This window comes from Xiphophorus couchianus, chromosome 20 (genome assembly GCF_001444195.1).
Source record: "Xiphophorus couchianus chromosome 20, X_couchianus-1.0, whole genome shotgun sequence".
Classification (NCBI taxonomy): domain Eukaryota; kingdom Metazoa; phylum Chordata; class Actinopteri; order Cyprinodontiformes; family Poeciliidae; genus Xiphophorus; species Xiphophorus couchianus.
The window spans coordinates 26724705-26746297 of NC_040247.1; the positions used below are offsets into that span (position 1 = coordinate 26724705).

At 39.5% G+C, this 21593-nt stretch overlaps 2 protein-coding genes across 2 annotated transcripts; one reads left to right on the plus strand and one right to left on the minus strand.

Moving 5' to 3' along the window:
• Nucleotides 1–2258: 2258 nt before the first annotated feature.
• Nucleotides 2259–4195, plus strand: LOC114135462 (uncharacterized). Its single transcript, XM_028002770.1, has 3 exons — nucleotides 2259–2696; nucleotides 2791–2961; nucleotides 3168–4195. Exons 1-3 carry the CDS (start codon nucleotides 2411–2413, stop codon nucleotides 4193–4195), a joined length of 1485 nt encoding a protein of 494 aa, XP_027858571.1. The 5' UTR covers nucleotides 2259–2410.
• Nucleotides 4196–4277: 82 nt separating this feature from the next.
• Nucleotides 4278–6890, minus strand: LOC114136135 (uncharacterized). Its single transcript, XM_028003949.1, has 4 exons — nucleotides 6328–6890; nucleotides 5990–6187; nucleotides 5793–5901; nucleotides 4278–5582 (listed from the first exon to the last, which is right to left on the minus strand). The coding sequence occupies exons 1-4, from the start codon at nucleotides 6439–6441 to the stop codon at nucleotides 4639–4641; spliced, it is 1365 nt and encodes a 454-aa protein (XP_027859750.1). The 5' UTR covers nucleotides 6442–6890; the 3' UTR covers nucleotides 4278–4638.
• Between the last annotated feature and the right edge of the window lie 14703 nt (nucleotides 6891–21593).

Consider the following 21593-nt stretch of genomic DNA (forward strand, 5'->3'; position numbering starts at 1 on the left):
CGATGCTCTCCACAAATCTGGACTTTTATTGTAGAGTCCAAGAATAAAGCTGTTATTCGAAGGAAGCCATAAGAAGTTCCACTTGCTGTTTGGGAAATGCCGTGTAGAGGAAAAGACAAATATTCATCTGGTCGGATGAAACCAAAATTGAGCATTTCTTTCTGTTTTTATTTTTTACTTTATAGTCAACCTGCAACATGCAGTACATGAAGCAAAGTGAACATCGCCAAACAATTTGAGCTCACCATCTCTGTGGTGAAACATGGTAGCAGTAGCATTATGCTGTTGTGGTTAAGCCTGTTGCAATCAGCAATTAATCAATTGATGAATGGAAATGGCCGTAGTCATTTCTATTCTGATGATTAATATTTTTTGAAGGGCAATTTTTATTTATTTTTTTTTTACAGGACATTACAATCCTCTTTATTTATGGTTTTGTTTGTGCGCGGGCGTGGGGGCATGTGTGTGTGTGTGTGTGTGTGTGTGTGTGTTTCTGGTGTATTTATCGTTTTTGGTTGTTGTGTTTTATTTCAAATATCTTCCAATTCCAGTCTTGTGAATTCCTTACAAAATGAAAGTTTATTGCTCTTTGAGTGGATGAACTTGCATTATTATAGAATTATCAATAGGTCACTTGAAAATGGTCTCAAAGCAACAATATTATCATTTATCGCCATAATTACTGCAATTTATCATCCAGCAAAATTTGTTACTGTGACTCAAAAAACTAAAGCTATATCTGTAATTGCAGCGAAATGTGGACAAATGAATAAATAAATAAAAGCACACCACACTCTTCAGATTGTTTCAAAAGTGATCCTGAAGCTTCCTGTTGCGTTGTGACAAAATGAAACTAAGGTTTGGTATATGTGAATTTTAATTTTTTTTTTTTTTTTTTTTGCCAGACACTATATCTTAAAATGTAGTTTTCTTTTCTTCAGACGGAGTTAAAGCCTCCCGACACGCTCCTGAATACTGAAGCTTCTTCATGCATATTTATTGTTTATGAATAAGATCTGAGGAGCACCGTGGAGCTGACATAGAATATTTTAAAGACTCAAAAGGAAGTTTTACGGCAAAAAATAAATAAATGGTGCCCTAGTTTCATATACATTTACACAAACATATTACTGAGGTCTTTCCTCTTGCTTGGTGGATCATCATGGAACAACTTTGAGGTTTTTGAGGAATAAACAGGAGTGAGAGTTCTCTCTGACCAACTAATCCACTGGTGTTAATAGCCATCTCCGCTGACTTACATCTTTCACATCACAGTGGCGTGACGCTTAAGCTTTAGAGATTTCGATCACTTCTCGAAATGAGCACTTGCAGCGTGAACAGCTGTTCTGCTGATCCCCATCGTGACTGGAAGGAGTGGAAAAAAGCTCCCCAGTTTGACCTGGCCAAACGCAGGCCACACATCTGAAGAGGCGTCACTTACGAACACACCGAGTCAATGTCTCGTTTTGTCTGCTCTCCGTTGACGAAAAGGCACGAAGACCGCCAGCGCACTGCTGTCGCTCTTCAAACGCAGCTCAGAGGAGACGAGACGCCGGCTTAGGGCGAATTGTTTTTAATCGGGTGAACATTTTCATTTTCACTGCGCGCTTTAATCACAAAAACGCAATGAGGTGCGCTAAATTAGACACTTTGAGTCACTTTAGAATTGCAGACTGGTATTGGCAGTGGGAGTGTTGGAATGTTGGTAAAGCTGGCAATAGACCCTTTTCACAGTGACGTCAGACAATGGCCGCCATAACTCAAAACTGGGTATCTTTACTTCCGGTGTGATTTTGCCTTGGGAACCAAGCTGAAAACTTCCCGCATTCTCATAATCTTAAGGATATAATAAAAGGTAAGTTTAATAATAACAGCATTTAAGTGTTAGATAGCTGTTACTAATCATTGTAAATTCACCATTCTCTATCTGTGTATAAAATAAACAGCCTCCGATCGGAGAGTAAACCACCTAGCAGCAGCTTTAGCCACATTTAGGAAAAATATACTCTCTGTCAGCGCTGTAACGTTTAGAGGTTCACTTTCTGTGTTTTATAAAACAGTGTTTACGTGCTAGATAACCGTTATAAGTCATTGTCAATTTACCATTCTCCAACTGTATTCAAAGGAACCAGCCTCTGATCATGAGTAAACCAGCTAGCAGCAGCTTTAGCCACAGTTAGGAAACATATACACCGCCGCCTGTCAGTGATGTAACGTTTAGAGGTTCATTTTCTGTATTAATGGAAAATAAAGGGCAGCTTCCAACAACGTTGTTTAGAATAGTATTTTAAATATTGACTTAAAAGATTTACATGCATCATTCACATATTCTGATGTGATTCATAATTTCTCTTTTTGTTTTGTTGTATTTTTCCATCTTTCTCAGCAACGACCCATCTATCAAACAAGCATGGCACAATCATCAAACCGTTGCTATTGTAGTGTGCCATGCTGTTCAAATAACAAACAAAAACAACCCTATCTGAGCTTCCATGACTTTCCTGTGGATGTGGAAAAACGTGCCCGCTGGGTAAGAGCAATCAGGAGAGATGAAGGAAAAATGTTTCAAATCCTCAGAGGGAGCACCTTTGTCTGCAGCCAGCACTTTACCCCAGAGGATATAAGTACAACAGCCAGTGGAAGAAAACGGATTAGTCAAGGAGCTGTGCCTTCTAGATTTCACTGGAATGATTGGGGTAAATGAAGGAGAACATTGTTGAACAGTTTTTAAAAATATAAACAAAAATGTATTATGATCATGAAGTGACTCAACATATTTTTCACATCTAGGGAGAAGTTCACAAGCTCATGAGTCTGTTTACAGGCGAACCAAAAAGTCTCTCAGTGCTGCTGTTCAGGATGACTCACATAAGATTGCTGACCCTGAGGACTCCTCAAAGGAAAAATTGCCTGCAGGTCCAATGGCAAAAGACCATGACTATGCCTGTCATTCTTTTCCGGGTTAGTATTACATAAAGTGTCTTGTAGAAAAATTATATGGCAATGAATCACATTGTAACCGTCTAGAAAATATAGTGTTTTTTGAGTTTAACACAAAAAATGCATATATACGTACACACACGCACACGTGTATCCTGTAATGAGGACAGTGAAAAATTATAGATGTTTGTGTGAAGTCTATTAACATTTATTTTTCTTTCCCTTAGGTGAACTACACGGTGCCATACAGAGAATTAAAGAGTTGGAGTTCCAAGTGTTATCACTTGAAATGGAAATCCTAGAGCTAACTCTTCAAAAGAAGCAGCCAGTGATTTTCAGGTTTTGTTTGACAGATGAAGATTTCCGTTATTACACCAAATTCACCTCAAAAGAGGTCTTCAATGTGTTTTGGGAGTCAGTTTACCCTTCTGCTTCAAGGCTAGTGTATTGGTCCAAGGCACAGCGGACTGCAGAAGAAATACCTAGTCCACAGCGAAAACTTCCACTCATTGATGAACTGTTTATGTTTCTTTGCCGTGTTGCAGCTGGACTTCAGGAGAAGACTTTGTCGACCATCTTTGAGGTCAGTTTGTCTACAGTTAGCCGCACCATTTTAACATGGACTAGTTACCTTTACCTGGTTCTTGGTTCGCTGTCATTGTGGATGACAAGAGAGCAAGTTCAGCGCACCATGCCTGACAAATTTAAACAGTACTGCCCTCACGTGCGTGCAATTATAGACTGCACTGAGATCCGTTGTGAAACTGCATCCTCACTCACACTACAGTCAGAAACCTTTTCAAACTACAAAAACCACACCACCTTTAAAGGTCTGATTGGCATTGCTCCTTGTGGGATTATAACATTTGTATCCAGACTGTACACAGGCTCCATCTCCGACATAGAAATAACTCGAAAATCACAGATATTAACGTTACTTCAGCCTGGAGATGGGGTTATGGCCGACAAGGGTTTCCAGATAGAGAAGATTCTGTCAGAGGTGGGAGCAACGCTTATCATTCCTCCACTTAAAAAATCCACCCAACTCAGCATGGAGGACACCCAGAAGACCCAGGCTATTGCTCGGCTGAGGATTTTAGTTGAAAGAGCCATACGAAGGGTGAAAGAGTACCATATCTGGGATGGTCTTGTTCCTCTTTCTATGGTAGGCTCAGTCAATCAGCTGTGGGCCATCTGCTGTCTACTTTCAAACTATCAGGGACCTCTGGATCTAAAAGGCGACAAACCTGTGTAGAGCCTCTTCTCCTGCAAGTCACAGCCCTTGGATGAGCATTAATGTAAACAGTTGTGTTATAAACAAAATCTCTCCATATATATGACCTGTATTTGTTTTTATTATTGAATAAATGAATAGATGTGTACAGTTCTATCAAATCTATTGTAAATAGCTTATCTTGAGGTAGCTACATATGTACAACCTTTACATTTAAATTGCACTTTCTTGTACATTTTACACATCTGTCAATGAAGTATTTGAATGAGAGAAAATGTTCAAATTAACGTTTTTATTGTGGAACAAAGAAGATTTGTGGCCATCAATTGCAAACATTAATAGAATAATTATATTACAAAATGAACATGGAGCATACACAAATGGCCTCAAGTTCACAACTTTAGCCCATTTGTGATAGGGAGAGTATTTACAAAAGGCCTATCAATTTTATAACAATCATTTTCTCAAGGTTTACCATTTAAGAAAACATCCATGTAGATGTCATGATAGAAATGATCAAGCCTCTGTCTCATTGAGAGGATAAGCTCCTCATCCCTAAATATTCTCTCAACTGTGAAGTCAGTGTGGGTATCTGTAATAAAATCACACCACTGAAGTCCGCTTACAGCCAATTGGCCCTGAACCTGATAATAGTATTTATGACTCTTCTTAAGGCAAGCCTGGCCTTTAATTGTAACTAGGTGATTAACTTGTGCCACATTGTCAACATTGCAACTCTTTACCTCAGCTAACCCAAATGGAGGCATTTCCTTAGGGTTGAAGACTTTAGCATCAGGGCTAGCTCCAAGGTGAGGTGCGTCAGGATGAATGATAAACCCACATTGCATCACAGAGACATCAAACAAATCAGAATATTGCTTCAGTATTTCAGGTTCCAGATCCAACCCTCTTTTCATAGCAGCTGTCTGGGGAGTTCTTCTGAGAATACGAGTTGCCAAGGCCTTGGCAGAAGACTGACCACGCACATGGCATACTTCACGGAACCTGCTGGCTGTAAGTCGGGGTTTGCGTACCTCTGTCCACAGCTGGCATTCTGATTGCTGTCTGGTTTCTGCTTCAATAGCAGCACAGATCTTACGTGATATCTTAAGGCTCTCTAAATGGCAAAGTTGCCTATAATTAGGCTCAAAATCTAGTGGAAACCTAAAGCTGTAGCCGTCAACAGGTAATTGAGGGAACTCAGGGGCATCTGGATGTTTGATTATGTCTCTGCTCATTTCAGGAGGACACTGATATGAGAGCACAGAACCAAATGGCACAGGACCAAATTTAGAGTCCACTAAAGTAAGGTTTTGCAGTCCATAAAGCAACTTGCATATTCCTGGTTGTGGACGGATTTCTTTTAGTTTCTCCCCGCTGGCTTCAATATGAGGATCTGGAAGAGGACCTGGCAAGTGAGAGACGTAAATGTTTATGTAGATTTAATTATGTCATGTGACCTTTCACACCATAATGAAAAAGCTGTTACAAATGTTAATAATAAAATGTTAATAATTATGTAAGCTAATATGAAATACAAAGCAATACATGCTATTCATTCTTATCTATGTTAGGAAGGCATTACCACCTTTGAATAGCAGGGGACTCATTCCCTCACCTGCATACGCTCTGTACAGTGTGCACTTCACGCTAGTCCTAATCCTGGTTTTTTCCCTTGCCACAGGTTTACACACTGTCATATCATTTGTAGCCTCTGGTGCAACTCCCTATAATCACAAATGATTTATTTAAAAATAAATCAATACAAGTGATTAGCCTAAAACCTAAAAAGTTAAAGAAATATTAATATCTGACCTTTGTCCTTGGACGGTGCCAGGTCTGCAGTGAACTGGTGCACGACAGAGGCAATGGTACGGTCTTGTAGCCCATTGTACTGTAGTGAGCAGTTTGAAACAGAAGACCCACCATGTGATTGCACAGGGCTTTCCCAGCTGTGCAAGAACATGACATGTACTTCAGTTCCACAGGCACCACAAAAGAATCAAGTGTAACCTGCCAATAGGGACATAAAAATTATTAATCCTGTTATGCTGTCATCAATTTTCTACTGCCAAGTGTGCAACTGCAGCAAAACAAAATAAAATAAAACTTAACCCTAATCAAAACATCTGATAATTATTCATCTGAGAAACCTGAAGGTAATGAGCTTCCTCCTTTTTCTTCATTGACCTGTGACATCGTCCTCTCACTGACACCTCTCCCTCAACTGCAGTCGAGACTGTTCCAACAGTGTTTGGGAAAAACATTTCATTAACACTACTCTCTCTTCTCTTGCTCAAATTTTTGTAGTTAACAGCAGAAAGGTGGTTGCACAAATAAGTTATAGTCTTTACTGGAGTTGCCACTTTCCAGATATACTCTCATGGTATGAGGACCCCACATTACATTGAGCTTTGCCAATACTTACTATTTGCTAGTTATTTTATAATCATAACATCAACAATCTATGTCCACTTATAAGTAAGTAAGTAAAGTTTATTTATAAAGCGCTTTTAACATGGAATCACAAAGGTTGAACTGAGGAGGAGATTGGTTTAAGATGATGGACAGGGAGAGTTTGACTGAAACTAAATAGATAGACATATTCTGGGGCTGATTATGTATCTCTGCTCATTTCCAAGCTCAAATGAGCAACTTCACGTTCAAACACAAGTCCCCCAAAAAACGCAACCGGTGAATCATTATTTTTTATAAGTTTAGAAAAAACAAGACAAAAGCCACAAATAACAGTTGGGCTTGACGATATTTCTGTTTTTCCAGCAACAAAATGCGCATCTCCATGCTCTGTTCATGTTTCTGTCACTGCTAACTGTCACAGAGTCTCTCCCAAAGACGCAAAGAAGGAATAAAAATAAATACACAAGAAAATATTAATGTGCTATGATTTGGATAAATAACTTTAATCTGATTACTGGATTTGAAATACGAACTCGTTAGATTATTCGTTACCGAAAAAGTGGTCCGATTAAAGGCATTACAAAGCAGCGGCGGCACCGGACATCTCTGCTTATAACAAACAAATCCCTATTTTATGGGATGAGTGGCAACTCCAGTCTATAATTTAATAATCTGATCAAGATTAGAGCCTAAAACGTTATAGTTCAAAAACAGTAAAAAGTTCTGGTTAAGGAACAGTTATGTCACGTAGTTAGCTAGCTAACAAAATTCACTAATGCTAAGCTAACGGTTACGCAAAACAAAAATACCTACCTTCATAGTCAAACAGGTATTGTTCGGTGAAGAATTTGTAGCCTTTGTCTAATTTAGATTTTTTTGTCAGAGAGAACTGGTTTGCAAATCGTGATATATCTTCAAATCTTATTTTAGGCAAATGTTTTAGACTGTGTAAACTCCATGCTCCGGTGATCTGTCTGATCAACATATGCTGTCAGATTTATACATCTCTCTCTCTCTCTCTCTCTCTCTCTCTCTCTCTATATATATATATATATATATATGACATATATATATATATGAAATAGACAACTTTATCATTACTTACTATGTACACCGGAACTAAGGATACACAGCTTCGAGCCAAAACGGAAGTTGTGTGACGTCATGTGAACAGGGTTTATCGGATGTCTGGTACGAATATTTACTAGAAGCCCAGCAATAAATGCTGCATTTGGTAGATAACGATAAAAATGGAAGCGGGATGATGTGATGAAACGTGTTTCGGTGAAACATTCAGAATGGAAACGCTGAATAGAATAGAAGTACTTTATTCATCCCAGCAGGGAAATTACTTCGCAGTTACAGCATAGAGACAAGACAAGAGAAAAGACATAATAATAAGGTCCGGGTGTTGAGTCTGGAGTTTGGCTGAGGCAGAGCTGATGATGTCACAGGCCACCGCTGCATCAGCTGATGGGGGAATGTAAACAGCGATCAAAATGGCGGACGTAAACTCCCTCGGTAAATAATACGGCCGCATTCCCACAGCCAGAAGTTCAATGTCCGGGCTACAAATCTGTTCCTTCACGTTAACATGACCGGGATTACACCACCTCTCACTCACATAAAGTGCAATCCCGCCGCCCCTCTTGGAATAGTCCCTGTCCCCCCGCACCAAGGAAAATCCAGGAACCTCCACGCTGTAGTCCGGAATAAGCGAGTGTAGCCAGGTTTCCGTGAAGCAGAAGATACTGCACTCCCAGTACTCCTTCTGCGCCTTCTCCTCTTCTACCTCCGTTTAACTCCACACCCGCAGCCCCGTCGTCTCCTCCATAACTCCTCCGGGACCACAGGAACCGTCTCCGGGCCGCAGCAGAGGCCCACACAGCGCAATTAGCTGTTCACGCAAGCAAACAATGCCGCTACTCCGCTCTCCGCAACCAAGAGTAGAAAAAGTAGCAGAAGAACGCGGAGAACAGCGACAGAACCACATCCAGCCATTGTGGAAAGCCCAACTGATGATCCATGGGTTCTTCAAGCACGGATCATTAATCGGTTACAGCAAATATACACAGACAAACACACACGACGGGAGCTGCGTCTGCAGGCAGCCAGCTGCGCCGGCACACTGGTTCAATGGTTTTCTGAGGTTTTGTTTGGTTTTGCCTTGGGATCAATGGAGGATTAAATCTGTATTGAGTTGAATACTTCGATCCACGTGAAATTAATGTCAAGTGCCAGTATAAACCAAAGTAATCCTAGACATGCAAGGATACTCAGACTGATTTTGTTCCTTAGTTAAGTTATTTGTAATGAAGTGGAACAAGCATTGGACATAAGAAGAAAATGACGTGCAAAATGATCTTCAGATGCGTGGAAAGCCTGTAAAATTAGTCAGGTAGTTTAATATTAGCTGGCGGTCACTGAAAAGGTCTCTAGAAGCAAACAAACCTTCATTTCTAAACGTATGAATGCTCCAGTGAGCGCTGTTTGACCCTCAGGAAGTGGAAAAAACAAACAAACATTATTTTACTGTAAAGCAGCCATGGCCAGGTTCCCCTTCATAAGATTTCTGACAGAGGATTCAAACGAATAATTAAGAGTTGTTCAAGATTCAGAAAGACCTGGACTTTTTTTAAATTTAATTTAATTTTACAGTTTTTCCCTTTTAAAACAAGAGGTAATCCACTGAAACGCAAAGGCCTCTATGCAAAGTCGCTGCACAAGACTTCACTGCTGAAGAAAGCGTCGCAGAAACTTGTTTAAGGTTTCATGCAAGAGCTTTGCATAAGACAGTAAGACACTGGGAGAATAAAGTCTGGTCTGCACACACCGTGTTCTGGAGGAAATATGGTTCATTACATTACCCCAAACAAACAACATGCCAAAAGTGACGTTTTCCTATGGGAGACACTATAAAGTTGACATTACTAAAAAAGAAATTCTTTCCCACATTTTATACATTTCCATAAGAGTGTTCAATACTTATATCCTGTGTCATTACATCCTTTGTAGACTCATTTGGTTTGAGTGTGGATTTTGTGTGGTTGCCGACTTTTGGTGGGGAAAAAAATATTTAATAAAAAAATATTCACCAAGATAAAAATGTTCAATATTTCATATTTTACCCACTGCAAGTCTAAAACCGTTGAAAAAACCGGAAAAAACTAAGCCGAGAAGCCGATAACCGGAACTACACTTGTCACCTTCAGCGACTGGATTTCTGGAGCCTGGAGTTCAATGTATTGTTTCACCATCATAAAATCTCTTTATGAAATGTTGCCATGGTTTCCATTATATAACCATTACCTAATATCCTGGTGTAACACATGAAATCACTTCGACTCCTTCCTCTGAGAAATTAGTCCATGATTTAAGGGGTTTCCGTCGCAGTGGTGTTGTGAAGTCTGTGGCAGACTTTAACGCTGGCAGTGTGGTTCAGGTCCAGCCTGGCGGAGCGCCAGGCTGTGTCAAAGAAAAAAAAAGTCCTCAGTCGTTTGAATCCATTTGCTGATACTTATTTTGCCTGTCATTTTAATAGACAGTAGGAACCCCACGCCCCGTCTCTGTGTGGCTCGCAGTGGTTGCGCTGTTTTTTCAAATTATGCTGTGGGCTGGTTATCAGAAAAAGATCTCATCTACCTTATGTTACTTTTTCCAAGGAATCTGGACAGTATATCCAGATTATTTATTCGGTTGGTAAAAATATTTTTGTTTTGTAGAAAGGGTTTAAACCATGGAGTGGGGGTTTGGGTGCCAGCAAGTGTAACAAAGTGATTTTGATGCGAATGTTGATCCAGTGAGCCGTTGGCTTCATTCATATTGTGTGTGGGTGTGTGTACAATAAAGCCTACATGTCTACATGGGCTGTGCTATGAGTGAATATGTCCATGTATATAGTTGAGAACTGCCATATGTTTTGTGGTTGAGAAATGTTTCTGTGCTCGAGGAAACATTTAATTTCATATCCAGCTCTAAATAGATCACAGATTATGAATGTTTACTACTGAAATGCACGAATAGTTAGGACAGCTTTGGCTTATTAAATAATTATTGACACAAAACTTCTTGTAGCTTGCTTTATATGTAGAGAATTATGTGAAGTACGTCGTCAAAATCTGCCATACTTGCATAACTTCTCTACAGAACGATTGATAAAAATCTAATTAAGTAAATAATTATGCAGTTGTTACATTGATTGTTATCGGTTAGCGTCCAAGGAAATGAGACCATCAAGGAACGTTAATATGAAGGAAAGTGGTAGATGCAGGTTGCTGAATGGAAATATCGATCTTTGAGAGTGATGCTGACAGACTGAGCGAGTGGAGAATCCAATTTTCATAAGCATTGTGAGAGTGAGTTGTAAATCTCAGGTCACGGTTCTCAGCCAGCAAAAAAGGTTAAGTGCTCCCGCAAGGTCAGGGGTCAGACTCTGCTTCAGGCAGAGAAGTTCAGCTATTTTCGAGTTTTGTTCGCGGCTGGCGGTAGTGTGGAGCAGGAGATAGATAGATTGTGGTGGAAGAAAGAGCTGAAAAGCTTTTAATTCACCAGCCCTCCTACGTTCCAGCCCCAAATATAGATCACGAACAAAAGAAGGAGGTCCTGGAAATAGGTGGCCACACTCAGCTTCCTCTGTGGGGTAGCTGAGCTCTGATTTAGAGTTAAGGTGACGAACTCCTTTATCTGAACGGAGTCAGCTGAGGTGTTTCAAACGTCTGATTACCGTCCTTTGAGGGTCTGTCACCCTCCTCCCACTGGGAGCCGCTCCGGCGTCACACCCAGCACTCCTGTTCTAACTTTAAGACAGAAAGGAAGTGGACCTTTTGTCAGCCCTGGGGTTTTACCAGACATGTAGTCTTAGCCAGGTTCTAAAGGGATTTAATTGTGTGTACAAAATTACACACATTTCTATTCATTTCTAAATGAAGATGAAGCCAAAAAGGTTGGGAAAAAAAGATGTGCATTCCAAAAACAACGGACGGACGGACGGAAGGATGGATGGATGGCTTGTAGTCAGAAGCAAACACACAGCAGAACAACCATCTGGCAGTTAAATATCTTAAAAACGTTACATCTCATATTTGAGTTTTGTTGCATGATCTCCTACTTGTTTTAATATTTTCAAATAAAAAAAATTCTTTTAAATTTGTATCCATGCTACAAAATAAAACTGAAATTATATTTGCAACGTGAGATGTGGGTGTTAAACATGTAAAGAGAAGACACACATTTCTGTCAGATTACAGCTGTGAAGCGTCTTTGTGCAATGGAAGCAGCCATTGGTCGCGTTTGTTCCACAGTGTCATCTTGTGGCCATGTTGGTGAACGACACCCTCCCTTTTATTTAACGTCTGAACAAAACTGCAGTTTTGAATCAAGTGTAATGAAATCAAGAGACAAATTCCCGCGGCAGCCTGACCTGTCCGCAGACCGCCATGTCTGCGTCTAGCGCTCAGAAACAAGAACCGCCTGCCTGTGTTTTCTTTCCTTTATCTCTCTGGTGAAGCTGCGGATCCTTTCTGATGGGAGTCTCTCACACACACTGAGAGCAAGACATGGATCATTGTGTCGCCACGGGACCTTCTGTGCATCTTTGGTGTGTCTTATGTGCATGTGTCTCAGTCAGGGTCAGTGAGGGATGGCGCTGTGAGGCTCCTTTGGTGGCGGTATCGATTTGGTACAGCGGGGACTCGGCTGCCGTCCCAGCTGTCAGCAGGAAAACGCCCCCTAGTGTCCCTTTCATGACGAAAGAGACGCCTTGAAGGATATAGAGATGCATTCTTCTGTCACAACCTCACATTTCACTACGCATGACAGAGAAGTGGAGGGAAAAAAAATCTAAAATGATTTTCAGCATTTTATATATATATATATATATATATTTAAAAAACTGAATATAGTGACATGTATATGAAAAAACACTTTTGTAAGGGAGTGTTGTGTCTCTATGTCTCTAACTAGCAACAAAAGCATTGTTCACCCTTTTTTGCTAAATAGTCCAAGTTGTGTCGGACTGGTTGCAGAGGATCCGTAAACATCAGTTGGAAAGTATTGAATATGAGACGCTCCGGTCTTGGAATAGGCCATTCTAATGCCTCTCAACTCATACATCTGTGATGATAACAGGTTTTACTGGACGATAAATTGTCCCAGGAGATATTGCGATAAATGATCATTTATCGCTTTGACACAGTTTTCAAGCAATATAATGATAAAGGCATAATAATGCAAGAACACATTCTCAAAGATGAATACACTTAAAATTTTAGTGAACATTTAACACTGGAACTGGAAGGCATTTAAAATATCCAAAATAAACGACAGAAAAAACAAATAAAATGAATTATGAAGTCTTTGTAAAGAAATGTATTCTTCAAAAAAGGGATAGTTAAGACCCAAACACCAGACTGAAGACTTTTATCATCCAGATTTTGGTAGAAAGAGAGAAATGGAAAATCATGCAATTGAAAATTATTGAACTTGTTTTAATTTATCATGTGATTAATTAATTTATTGTTTATTATGACAGGGCTAGCTTCTCAGTGAATTAGAATATCGAAAGTTAATTTATTTCAGTGGCTAATTCACTAAGTGATGATACACACACACACACACACAGATATTTTCAACCTTTTATTTTGACTTCATGAGGATATTTTTTCATTCAGCTAATGAACACACAGAACTTTATTCCTTTGATGACTAGAGTTTTACATCAAATATAAAATCGTTTTTAATACAGAAATGTGAGCTGAATGAAAGTTATGTTTGCTACCTGCTTACAGGTAGTTTTTTCAGAAGGTACTGCTCAGAGTTACCATGGGTTCTAATGTTGCTTCTCTTTTTAATGTTCTCCAACCTGTCTGTCTCTTGGTCTTCATGGTGATGTTTGATCACTAACATGATAACCAACTTTTGAAGCCTTCACGGAACAGCTGATTAAATTTCCCCACAAGTAAATTTTAGGTGATCTTGAACACAGCAGCATTTTTTTTTTTTAGAGGGATATCACAGAAAAGTTACAAATCTGGTTGGATTTGCACACACATTTGAGCCCACTTTGTTGCCGTCCTTTTAAATTAAATTCTGCTCATTTCAGCATAAGAAAGGGCAACAGTTAATTTACTGACTGGCACAAAGTGCTGGGGCCCAGGCTCTCAGCGGCTCCAGAGAAGATGGGAGACGTTTGTGTGGGCTGCTGCACTTCTTACTACAGGAGAAATATTGACTCACACTCCTCCCTACGACTGTGTGACTATCCTGCTGACTCTCATACAAATAAGTCATGCTTTTTCTTCAACTGACATCTTCAGGGGTCACGCTCTGCAGCCCTTCGTGCATCATTACATCAAAGTAGAATGGCGGAGTTACAGACAGGCTGCTGTATCTGGACGCAGCAGTCATTACTGAGCAACACGGCAGAAAATATATTGTTTTGGCACAAGTTTAGCGTTTCGCGGCAGTTCTTTTTTTTTTTTTTCCCCAGCCACAGCTCCTTTGTCATATCCTTCCTCATGCAGTGGTGAACAAAGAATGCCCTGAGCGGCACTTTCTATTGGAGAGCACTTTAGAGCGCGATGAGGCTGAATAGGGCTGCTTGCTTCACGTAGAGTTATGAAAGAGTAAGGTCAGAGCTCCGATTAACTGACTTGATTCAGTCTCAACTGTCTGCCTTTGGCACAAATAACCCAGACCCTATCTAATAAACACAGAAAGAATGAACAATTCCTCATGCACGCGGTTTGTGTGCAGCAATGAAGTTCATCCCCATCATACTAATAAGCCTGAATCAAGCCAAGGAAAACACAAATTAAATATGCACTTGATTTTGACCTCACCAATGACCTGCAGAGAGAAACTAATTACATTTGATGAAAGGTGCAAACCTTTACACAAACAGCTAGGCTTGTGTGGTCGGTTAATGTTCGTGCGTCTGTGCTGGTGCAGGTGGATTCTTCTTTCAACGCGGACTTTGTTATCTTTTGACACCGCGGAGTCCAAAAGCAACGTCTGCGCTCTCTGTTTTACGGCTTCTTCTTTGTTGTTGCTGCTTTGAATCAGCTGTAAAGTCCTTCCTGAGCTGCTGCAGAGTGACCGGCCTGGTCGCTTTGAGTGGGCACGCAAATACACAACCCCAGTCTACATTCCAACGGCTTGGTAGACGTTTACGGCTGGAAAGGTCTGGTTGAAGAAAGCTGTGTCTTTTGGGGGAAAAAAAAAAAAAGTTTTAGTGGTCCAGATGTATTGTGTACCGTATGTGATGGGATTACTGGCAGCCCCCTGCTATGGCCAGAGAAAGAGTTTACTGGAGCAATAAAAGGAGCCAACACAGATGCTTCAGGCAGTAGAACTAAAACAATGACCTCAGTGACATCTGTTATTTTAAGGCAAGAGGAAAGGTAGTAACCTGGGAGACATCCAAGCACGTTTTCAAATTACACACCATTCCAATACAGACTTCACTGGGGAATTTTAATCTGGCAACTTTAAACTGCTAATAGCCTAAATGCTAAATCAGTTAAAGTCACAGTCCCTCACTAAGTATTCATAAGCTTTGATTATTATTATCTTTTTTTCTTCTTCTTCTTTTTTTACATTTTGTGACATTGCAACCACAAACATGTATTTTACTGTGTTGAAACATCATAAAGTAGTGGATAATTGGGAAGTAAAATTGAATTAATTATATTTACAAATAAATAAATACACCTTCAAATATTTTTTCAAACCAAAAATTTAAGTCCACGTGAGTCAATTATTTGTAAAGCCATCTTTGTAGTTAATCTTTACGGAGCCCTCCAGGAGACATGGGAATTTCTTTTTCTTTTGCGTTCCCTCACAAAACCTTTTGCGTTCCCTTGCAATAATCTACTGATCAGTTATGCGGCTTAATTCAATATTGTAAGCCCTTCTTACGGTGACCACCGTACTTTCTGCTTTAATATAAGGTTATGTGAGGTTTTTCCATGTATGTTAATATCTCGTTGTGAAATATCTGACATTTTATATGTTTTCTTTAGGATGGAAAGGCACCACAAATCTATGATGTAAACAGAAACTTTCCGTAAGTAGGAAAGAAATTAAAATACATCCAAACTATTTGGACTATTTTTGAGTTATTATCGTGGGTAATAAGTCATCTGACAGTTTTGATTGTGTCTCTGTTGTGTTCGTAGTCTGAATGGTTTAAAGGGCTGCTTTCAGTTCCATCTTAGCCTTAACAGACATAAACATGCAGTAAATAAATCGATTCTCAATCATGTTTTTGCACCAAACAGTTAATAATAATAAACACGTTTTCACTGGGACTCTGTATGAATAAATATGAATGAAATAAGTAATTATTGATATGACAGGAGAATGCGACTTTGACACTTGGGTGGTGGGTGTGTCGATGTGGGCGTGACGTCATCAAGTATGAATGGGAAGGTTACTGGCCTGCTGGCTTTGTGTGAATGTGAGCGGGGTGGTCAGTCCTTGCAAAGTTTGGAGCATGATGATCAAAATGGACTAAATCGATAATTGTGACAGAACAAAGAAGTGGTTTGGAGTTGATTGATACACGGACAGATGAGTTTCCCCGAGTTAACCCAGTGCGGCCTTGATTTATGGGATTTATGTGTTTACAGGGAAATGGGGGATGAAGCATAACCAATTGCTTGATTAAATTGTGTAAATTGCATTAATTGTTACCCTTCTTTGCCAGTCTGTTATTCATTTATTTATCAGGGGTCTCTGCTGGAGGTAAGTAATTTTCTGTTTACTGGGTTATTTCTTCACCTCAATTCACAACACGCTGTGCTAGCAGGTGGAGGGAGAACGAGCAGCTCCACAGATTGATTGACAGCACAAGGACCCTCCTCCTGGCTTTGCCTAGTTGTTGCTTTGGCATTGGGAGATTTTCACAGATCACTTGTCTCATGACATACTGTCAAGACATAGTGACGGGTTCAAAAGACATGTAAAAACGCTACATGTTAAATTCTATGGCTTTCAGGTTTGTGTTTGTGATACAACCTAGCTAGACCTGTCGCAATAAATCAATTAATCACATGATAAACTAAAACAAGCTCAATTTCCATTTGCATGATGTATCGTTTTTCTATATCTTCTCTCTTTCTGCCATAAAATGTCTGACATACATCTTCAGTGTGGTGCTTTGGTCTCAACTAGCCCCTTTTTTGAAGGGCAATTTTGTTTACAGAAACTTCAGAATTCATTTTACTTGTTTTGTTTATTTATTTCGGACACTTAAAACATCTTAAAACCAGTATTAAATGTTCATTAGAAGTTAAAGTTTATTGATATTTGAGAATGTGTTCTTGCATTACTTGCCATTACCGTAATGATACTCGAAAATAGTCTTAAAACAACACTATTGTTTATCGCAATAACTTCTGGGACAATTTATCATCCAGCAACATTTGTTTTTGTGACAGGCCTATTCCTATCCTTATATATTGTCAAGAGCTTTTTGTAGTGACTGAAAGAATGAGATGTCTGGGAATGCCTGGCATCATGAGTAGGAGAAACATAACTTGGGTAGCAGTGCTGGGACAGACAGAGATAATGGACCATGTGAAGCTGTGTGAATAAGCAGTTGTTCAGAGGCAAAGGTGAAATCCTCTCAAAATACATGGATGCTAACTAATACTTTTTACATGTTTCTGTCTTTGTGCCAAGTGGTACTTTGTGTCTGATATGAATTTGTGCTCCAGGGGAAGTTTTAACATTTGAAGAATTATAATAATAACTCAACCATGTTTGATGTATCACTACACTCAACAGCAATGTGATTTTTATATTTTTTTTAAACTTCAAATCTGTTATGTTTTTGGGACTGCGATTGTTGAAATTTGCATCTTAGAGTATTCAAATTTTACTGGGTCAAATGCCCTAAAAAGGACTTTCCCAGTAGTGTTTTACTCCATCAGTCATCACAGGTCCCAAAAGCCATCCTGCATTTTTTTTTTTTTTTTAAGTATTCTCTTCAGGGATACCTGATTGACTGCAAGTACTGTAAATATTTGGCATTAGCAGCAGGGTTTGGAACATTGTGTTGGCAAACAGAAATACCAGCTATCCCTGTTGTATAAATCAGAGTCGAGAGAAAATATGGAAACTGGGATGTGACTGAACATGATTCTGGGAACATTCAAACATAAGAAATGCTTAGCACCCTGCCATATGAAGACATAATGCTACGTTTGGGGAAGATCCAAAAAGTACTACCTCTCTATCAGATCGATTTTTCATCATCACCCTGAGCCCTGCAGATGAAATAAGGATTATGAGCCCAGAAATCTGCTCTGATTCCTGGAAACGTTTCCCAAAGTGGAACCCATATTAAGTCCCATAAACGTGTATATTCGGGAATGTACATGTTTTGGATTTTAATTGAGATGATTAGTCTGTTTCTTCCCATGTGTGATAAAAGGAAAAATAAAAATTCTGGCATTCAGAAAAAACAAAAAACGCTGCAGTCGCAACACAATCTTAAGTAAATAGGATGCCAACAATGTATGATATCATAATGATTTGTGGTTTGAAATCAAGGTTAGGATCCTCAGGAATGTGTGTATAAATGTACTAATGGGCCAAAAGAAACCCTGACAAAAAACGTCCTGATGTAGGTTTTATGTTAGAACGCTGCACTTATCAAAGCCTCCACATTAGTCTTCCGTTTGTCACGTATGTCTGCTGAACAATGTTCAGTCGCTATGATGTGTGAGGTTATTTTTGCTAACATAACACATGAAGTCATTGGGGTTTGACAAATAACTACTAACAGCAACTGAATGTTGTTGTAAAAGTTATTACTTTTTAAGGGCTATTATTAGTCATCAGTAATAATCCTCTGTGGTGTTGTTTAACAAGGCACCGCAGTGAAAAGCAGAAACTGAGGAAATATTTGATTTAACTTAATGGGTTGATTTAGGAACATAATTTGTTCTCAAAGTATTAGCACCTTTAGAATTAGTCACTTTTTTCCCTCAGATTTCAAACACAGACTTCTGTGTTTTTATTGGGATCTAATCTGACCAACACAAAGAAGGAAAAGGACACACAATTTTGTACGTCATGTTCAGCTCCCTTTATTCTAACACCTCTAGAGAAACTGATGCATTTATGAATCAAATACTTATTAAATAGAATCCACACCAGGCATGTAGCTGTTCTGGCTTTCAAAAAAAAAAAAAATCCACTGTTTGTCGGTGTGAATATATTTGTGATGCACTGAAATACTGTGCAGTGTTTGGAAAACCCTTGAGGTCTTTTTTTATTGAGGCACTTTAGCGAAGAACAAATCAATTGAGACTGAGAAGGAAAGATCTCAATTTAAAATACAGTGTGCCTTTTTCGAGATCTGTTGACCTGTTACCACTATACACACAAATACGCCAAAGAGCCGACAGTATCCCTACTGTAGAGGGGTGAAAAACAAGTTATTAGTAAATAAAAACCAAGAAGTAAGAAAATAGGCACCCCAACATTATTTTTCATTTAGTATCTTTTGGTTTCTCGTTGTATAGTGAGTTCTTTGGTGTTGTTTCGGTTGGTCCGTGCAATTCCACGCCCGACCGCTGGGGGCGCTGTCGCGTTGGTGGTATAGAAAAGACTGAGCACACTAGAAGAATAAATAAGATGATATTGATATGCAAATAAAGTTATCTAAATCTGAAGGCAAAAGTATAATTTGGAAAGAAAGCAAGAAGATATGGGAAGATAGGTGGGTAAATGAAATAAAAGGAAGACATTCATTTAGAATACAAAAAACAGTCGATGTAGAAAGGATCAGAGGATTAAACAGGAGGGAAGAGATAATTATAAATAGAATACGAACTGGGCATAGTTTCCTAAACGGAACTCTTTTTAAGATGGGGAAACATCTTACTGGTTTATGTAGATGGTGTGATGAAGTAGAAACAGTGGAACATGTTTTGATTAAATGTAGGAAATACGCAAGTCAAAGAAGATTATTAAAAACAGAACTAGGTGTTAGTAGGGAATTGAAATTTGACAAGGTGATCGATCAGCTGAATAGTATTGAGGGGAAAAAGAAGATTTTTCGTTTTTTAAAAAACACTGGGATTTTTAAGAGTCTTTGAGGAGTAGGTGGTAGGAGGCAATAGAGGGCAGTAGTGCAACATAATTGGATGCAAGCTGCCGTTAAAATCTAAAGAAGAAGAAGAAGAAGAATAAATCTTCCTGTTAGATGCTGACGGAAGCTCAACGTGTGTGTCTCATCTTTTCTGTATCACAGGTTAGTAAAAATGTATTTTTATGCATACATATTGGTGACCTTTGGGAGTTAAAGAGGTTATTGAATCGGGAGTTGACTAGTGAGTCATGTTGTCCGGTTTGTGATGAGTATTGTGTAGAAAACGGGACATAGTTCTGGAGGCTGGTTTATGCTAATGCTAGCGGACTTTGTTCCTGTGTATTGAGCTAGCTGAGAAACAGCTAAAGGACTGCTGAATTCATATTGAACTGGATTTTGTACATTTCAAAACGATTTTCAGATAAATGACGCTATTTTAATTGTTTTATCTGAAAATGGCGTTTCCTTCTCAAAAACCAGCAAAACCATATTGTACAACATTTGTAACTAATGGCTGTTAAGTGTAAAGGTTAGTAAAGAGACGCAGCATTAAAGGGCCATTACACCTTTTTCAGTTCTGTATTTCTTTGTGTAGCATTTAAAGTACTATTGTTTTGTAAAACAATACAGTTGTAAGATAAGATGCTTAAATATTAAAGTATATTTTATCTGTGCAGAATAGAGGTCGTGAAGGCTATTAAAATAGCTAAAAGCAAATTCATGTACTTTTATTTGGATTGTTAAAAATACAAAAGATTTGAAAATGTGGAGTATGTTCATTGTGTACACAAGAAGAATAAATCTTCCTGTTAGATGCCGACGGAAGCTCAACGTATGTCTCATCTTTTCTGTATCACAGCATCACACGTTGAGAGAAGATAATTTTTCTACATTACCCGAAGCCACTCAAGGTTGCAGGGTAACACTACCAATATCAGTACATTTTCAGAGATGGGCTGAGGATGTACAACAGGGTGGAGGAAAACTGGAAAAGGATGATGCGAATCTTACGATTCGTCCTGTATGTTGGGAAACACTAAAACAAACGTCCTGTACACAGATAGGAAGGACGATTAGGAATGTTTCCTGCTTCTGTTTGAGTAATCTCAGAAAAGAACATTGATTCACTGGAGCAGTAAAACCTATTGGGTAATAACGTCAGTCTTCATTGAAGTATGACCAGTAGCTCAGAGCTAGTGTGTGGTGAACTGGGTGAAAGGGCCTGGCACGTTGCGCGCCTGAGCCCGTGTTCCTTCCACGAATTCTTCTCAGCCCAGCGCTGCATCCTCTCGAGGGCGTGAGTCAGCACATGTTCAACCAGGATCTGCTATAATGAGGCTTCTGAAGGCGCTCCTAAGGAGGAGAGGTAGTGGGAGACCACCAGCACACGCCCTCGTCCGGTACAATACCTGGGTGGTGAGCTAATCCCAGAGACACGGTGGGAACGTGGGCTGTCTCATACCTGATTCAGCCGGATGGGATGTGTGAAACTCCCATGAGCCGTGGCGTGGACTCAAACACGAAGTGTGACTCGGCCTTACATCCTGGATGGTTTCACAGAGTTAGGGTGGGGAAAAAAAGGCAGTAGAGATGTTGAGTTTAAATTCTGATAAACTGAAGTTAATCGAAGGTCCTGAGCGGGCAATGGCTTAACTACCAAGCCGTCTTGGGCAGTATGACACGATTTCGGAAAGGATCACCAAGCTGGGTCTGTGGGAAAAGAAAGGCAAAGGGCATGATTGGTGACCTCTGGTAACTGGTGACCTTACTGTCGGAAGGGGACTTTTCCCAGTGAGACCCCAGAGGACGCTCCCCTCCTGTGCCTGCTGTGGTGGATGAAAACAAAACAAAAAAAAACCCAATAGAAAATCACACAGTTTATTTTCTACTCCACTCTCT

Excerpts from the sequence above, each read along its gene's own strand:
- LOC114135462 (XM_028002770.1), top strand. The coding sequence starts at position 2,411 with ATGGCACAATCATCAAACCGTTGCTATTGTAGTGTGCCATGCTGTTCA. Across the intron at positions 2,697-2,790 it reads ATTTCACTGGAATGATTGGG|GGAGAAGTTCACAAGCTCAT; the intron begins GTAAATGAAGGA and ends TTTCACATCTAG. Across the intron at positions 2,962-3,167 it reads TGCCTGTCATTCTTTTCCGG|GTGAACTACACGGTGCCATA; the intron begins GTTAGTATTACA and ends TCTTTCCCTTAG.
- LOC114136135 (XM_028003949.1), bottom strand. The coding sequence starts at position 6,441 with ATGTTTTTCCCAAACACTGTTGGAACAGTCTCGACTGCAGTTGAGGGA. Across the intron at positions 5,902-5,989 it reads GGCACCGTCCAAGGACAAAG|GGAGTTGCACCAGAGGCTAC; the intron begins GTCAGATATTAA and ends TTGTGATTATAG. Across the intron at positions 5,583-5,792 it reads ACTGTACAGAGCGTATGCAG|GTCCTCTTCCAGATCCTCAT; the intron begins GTGAGGGAATGA and ends CTCACTTGCCAG.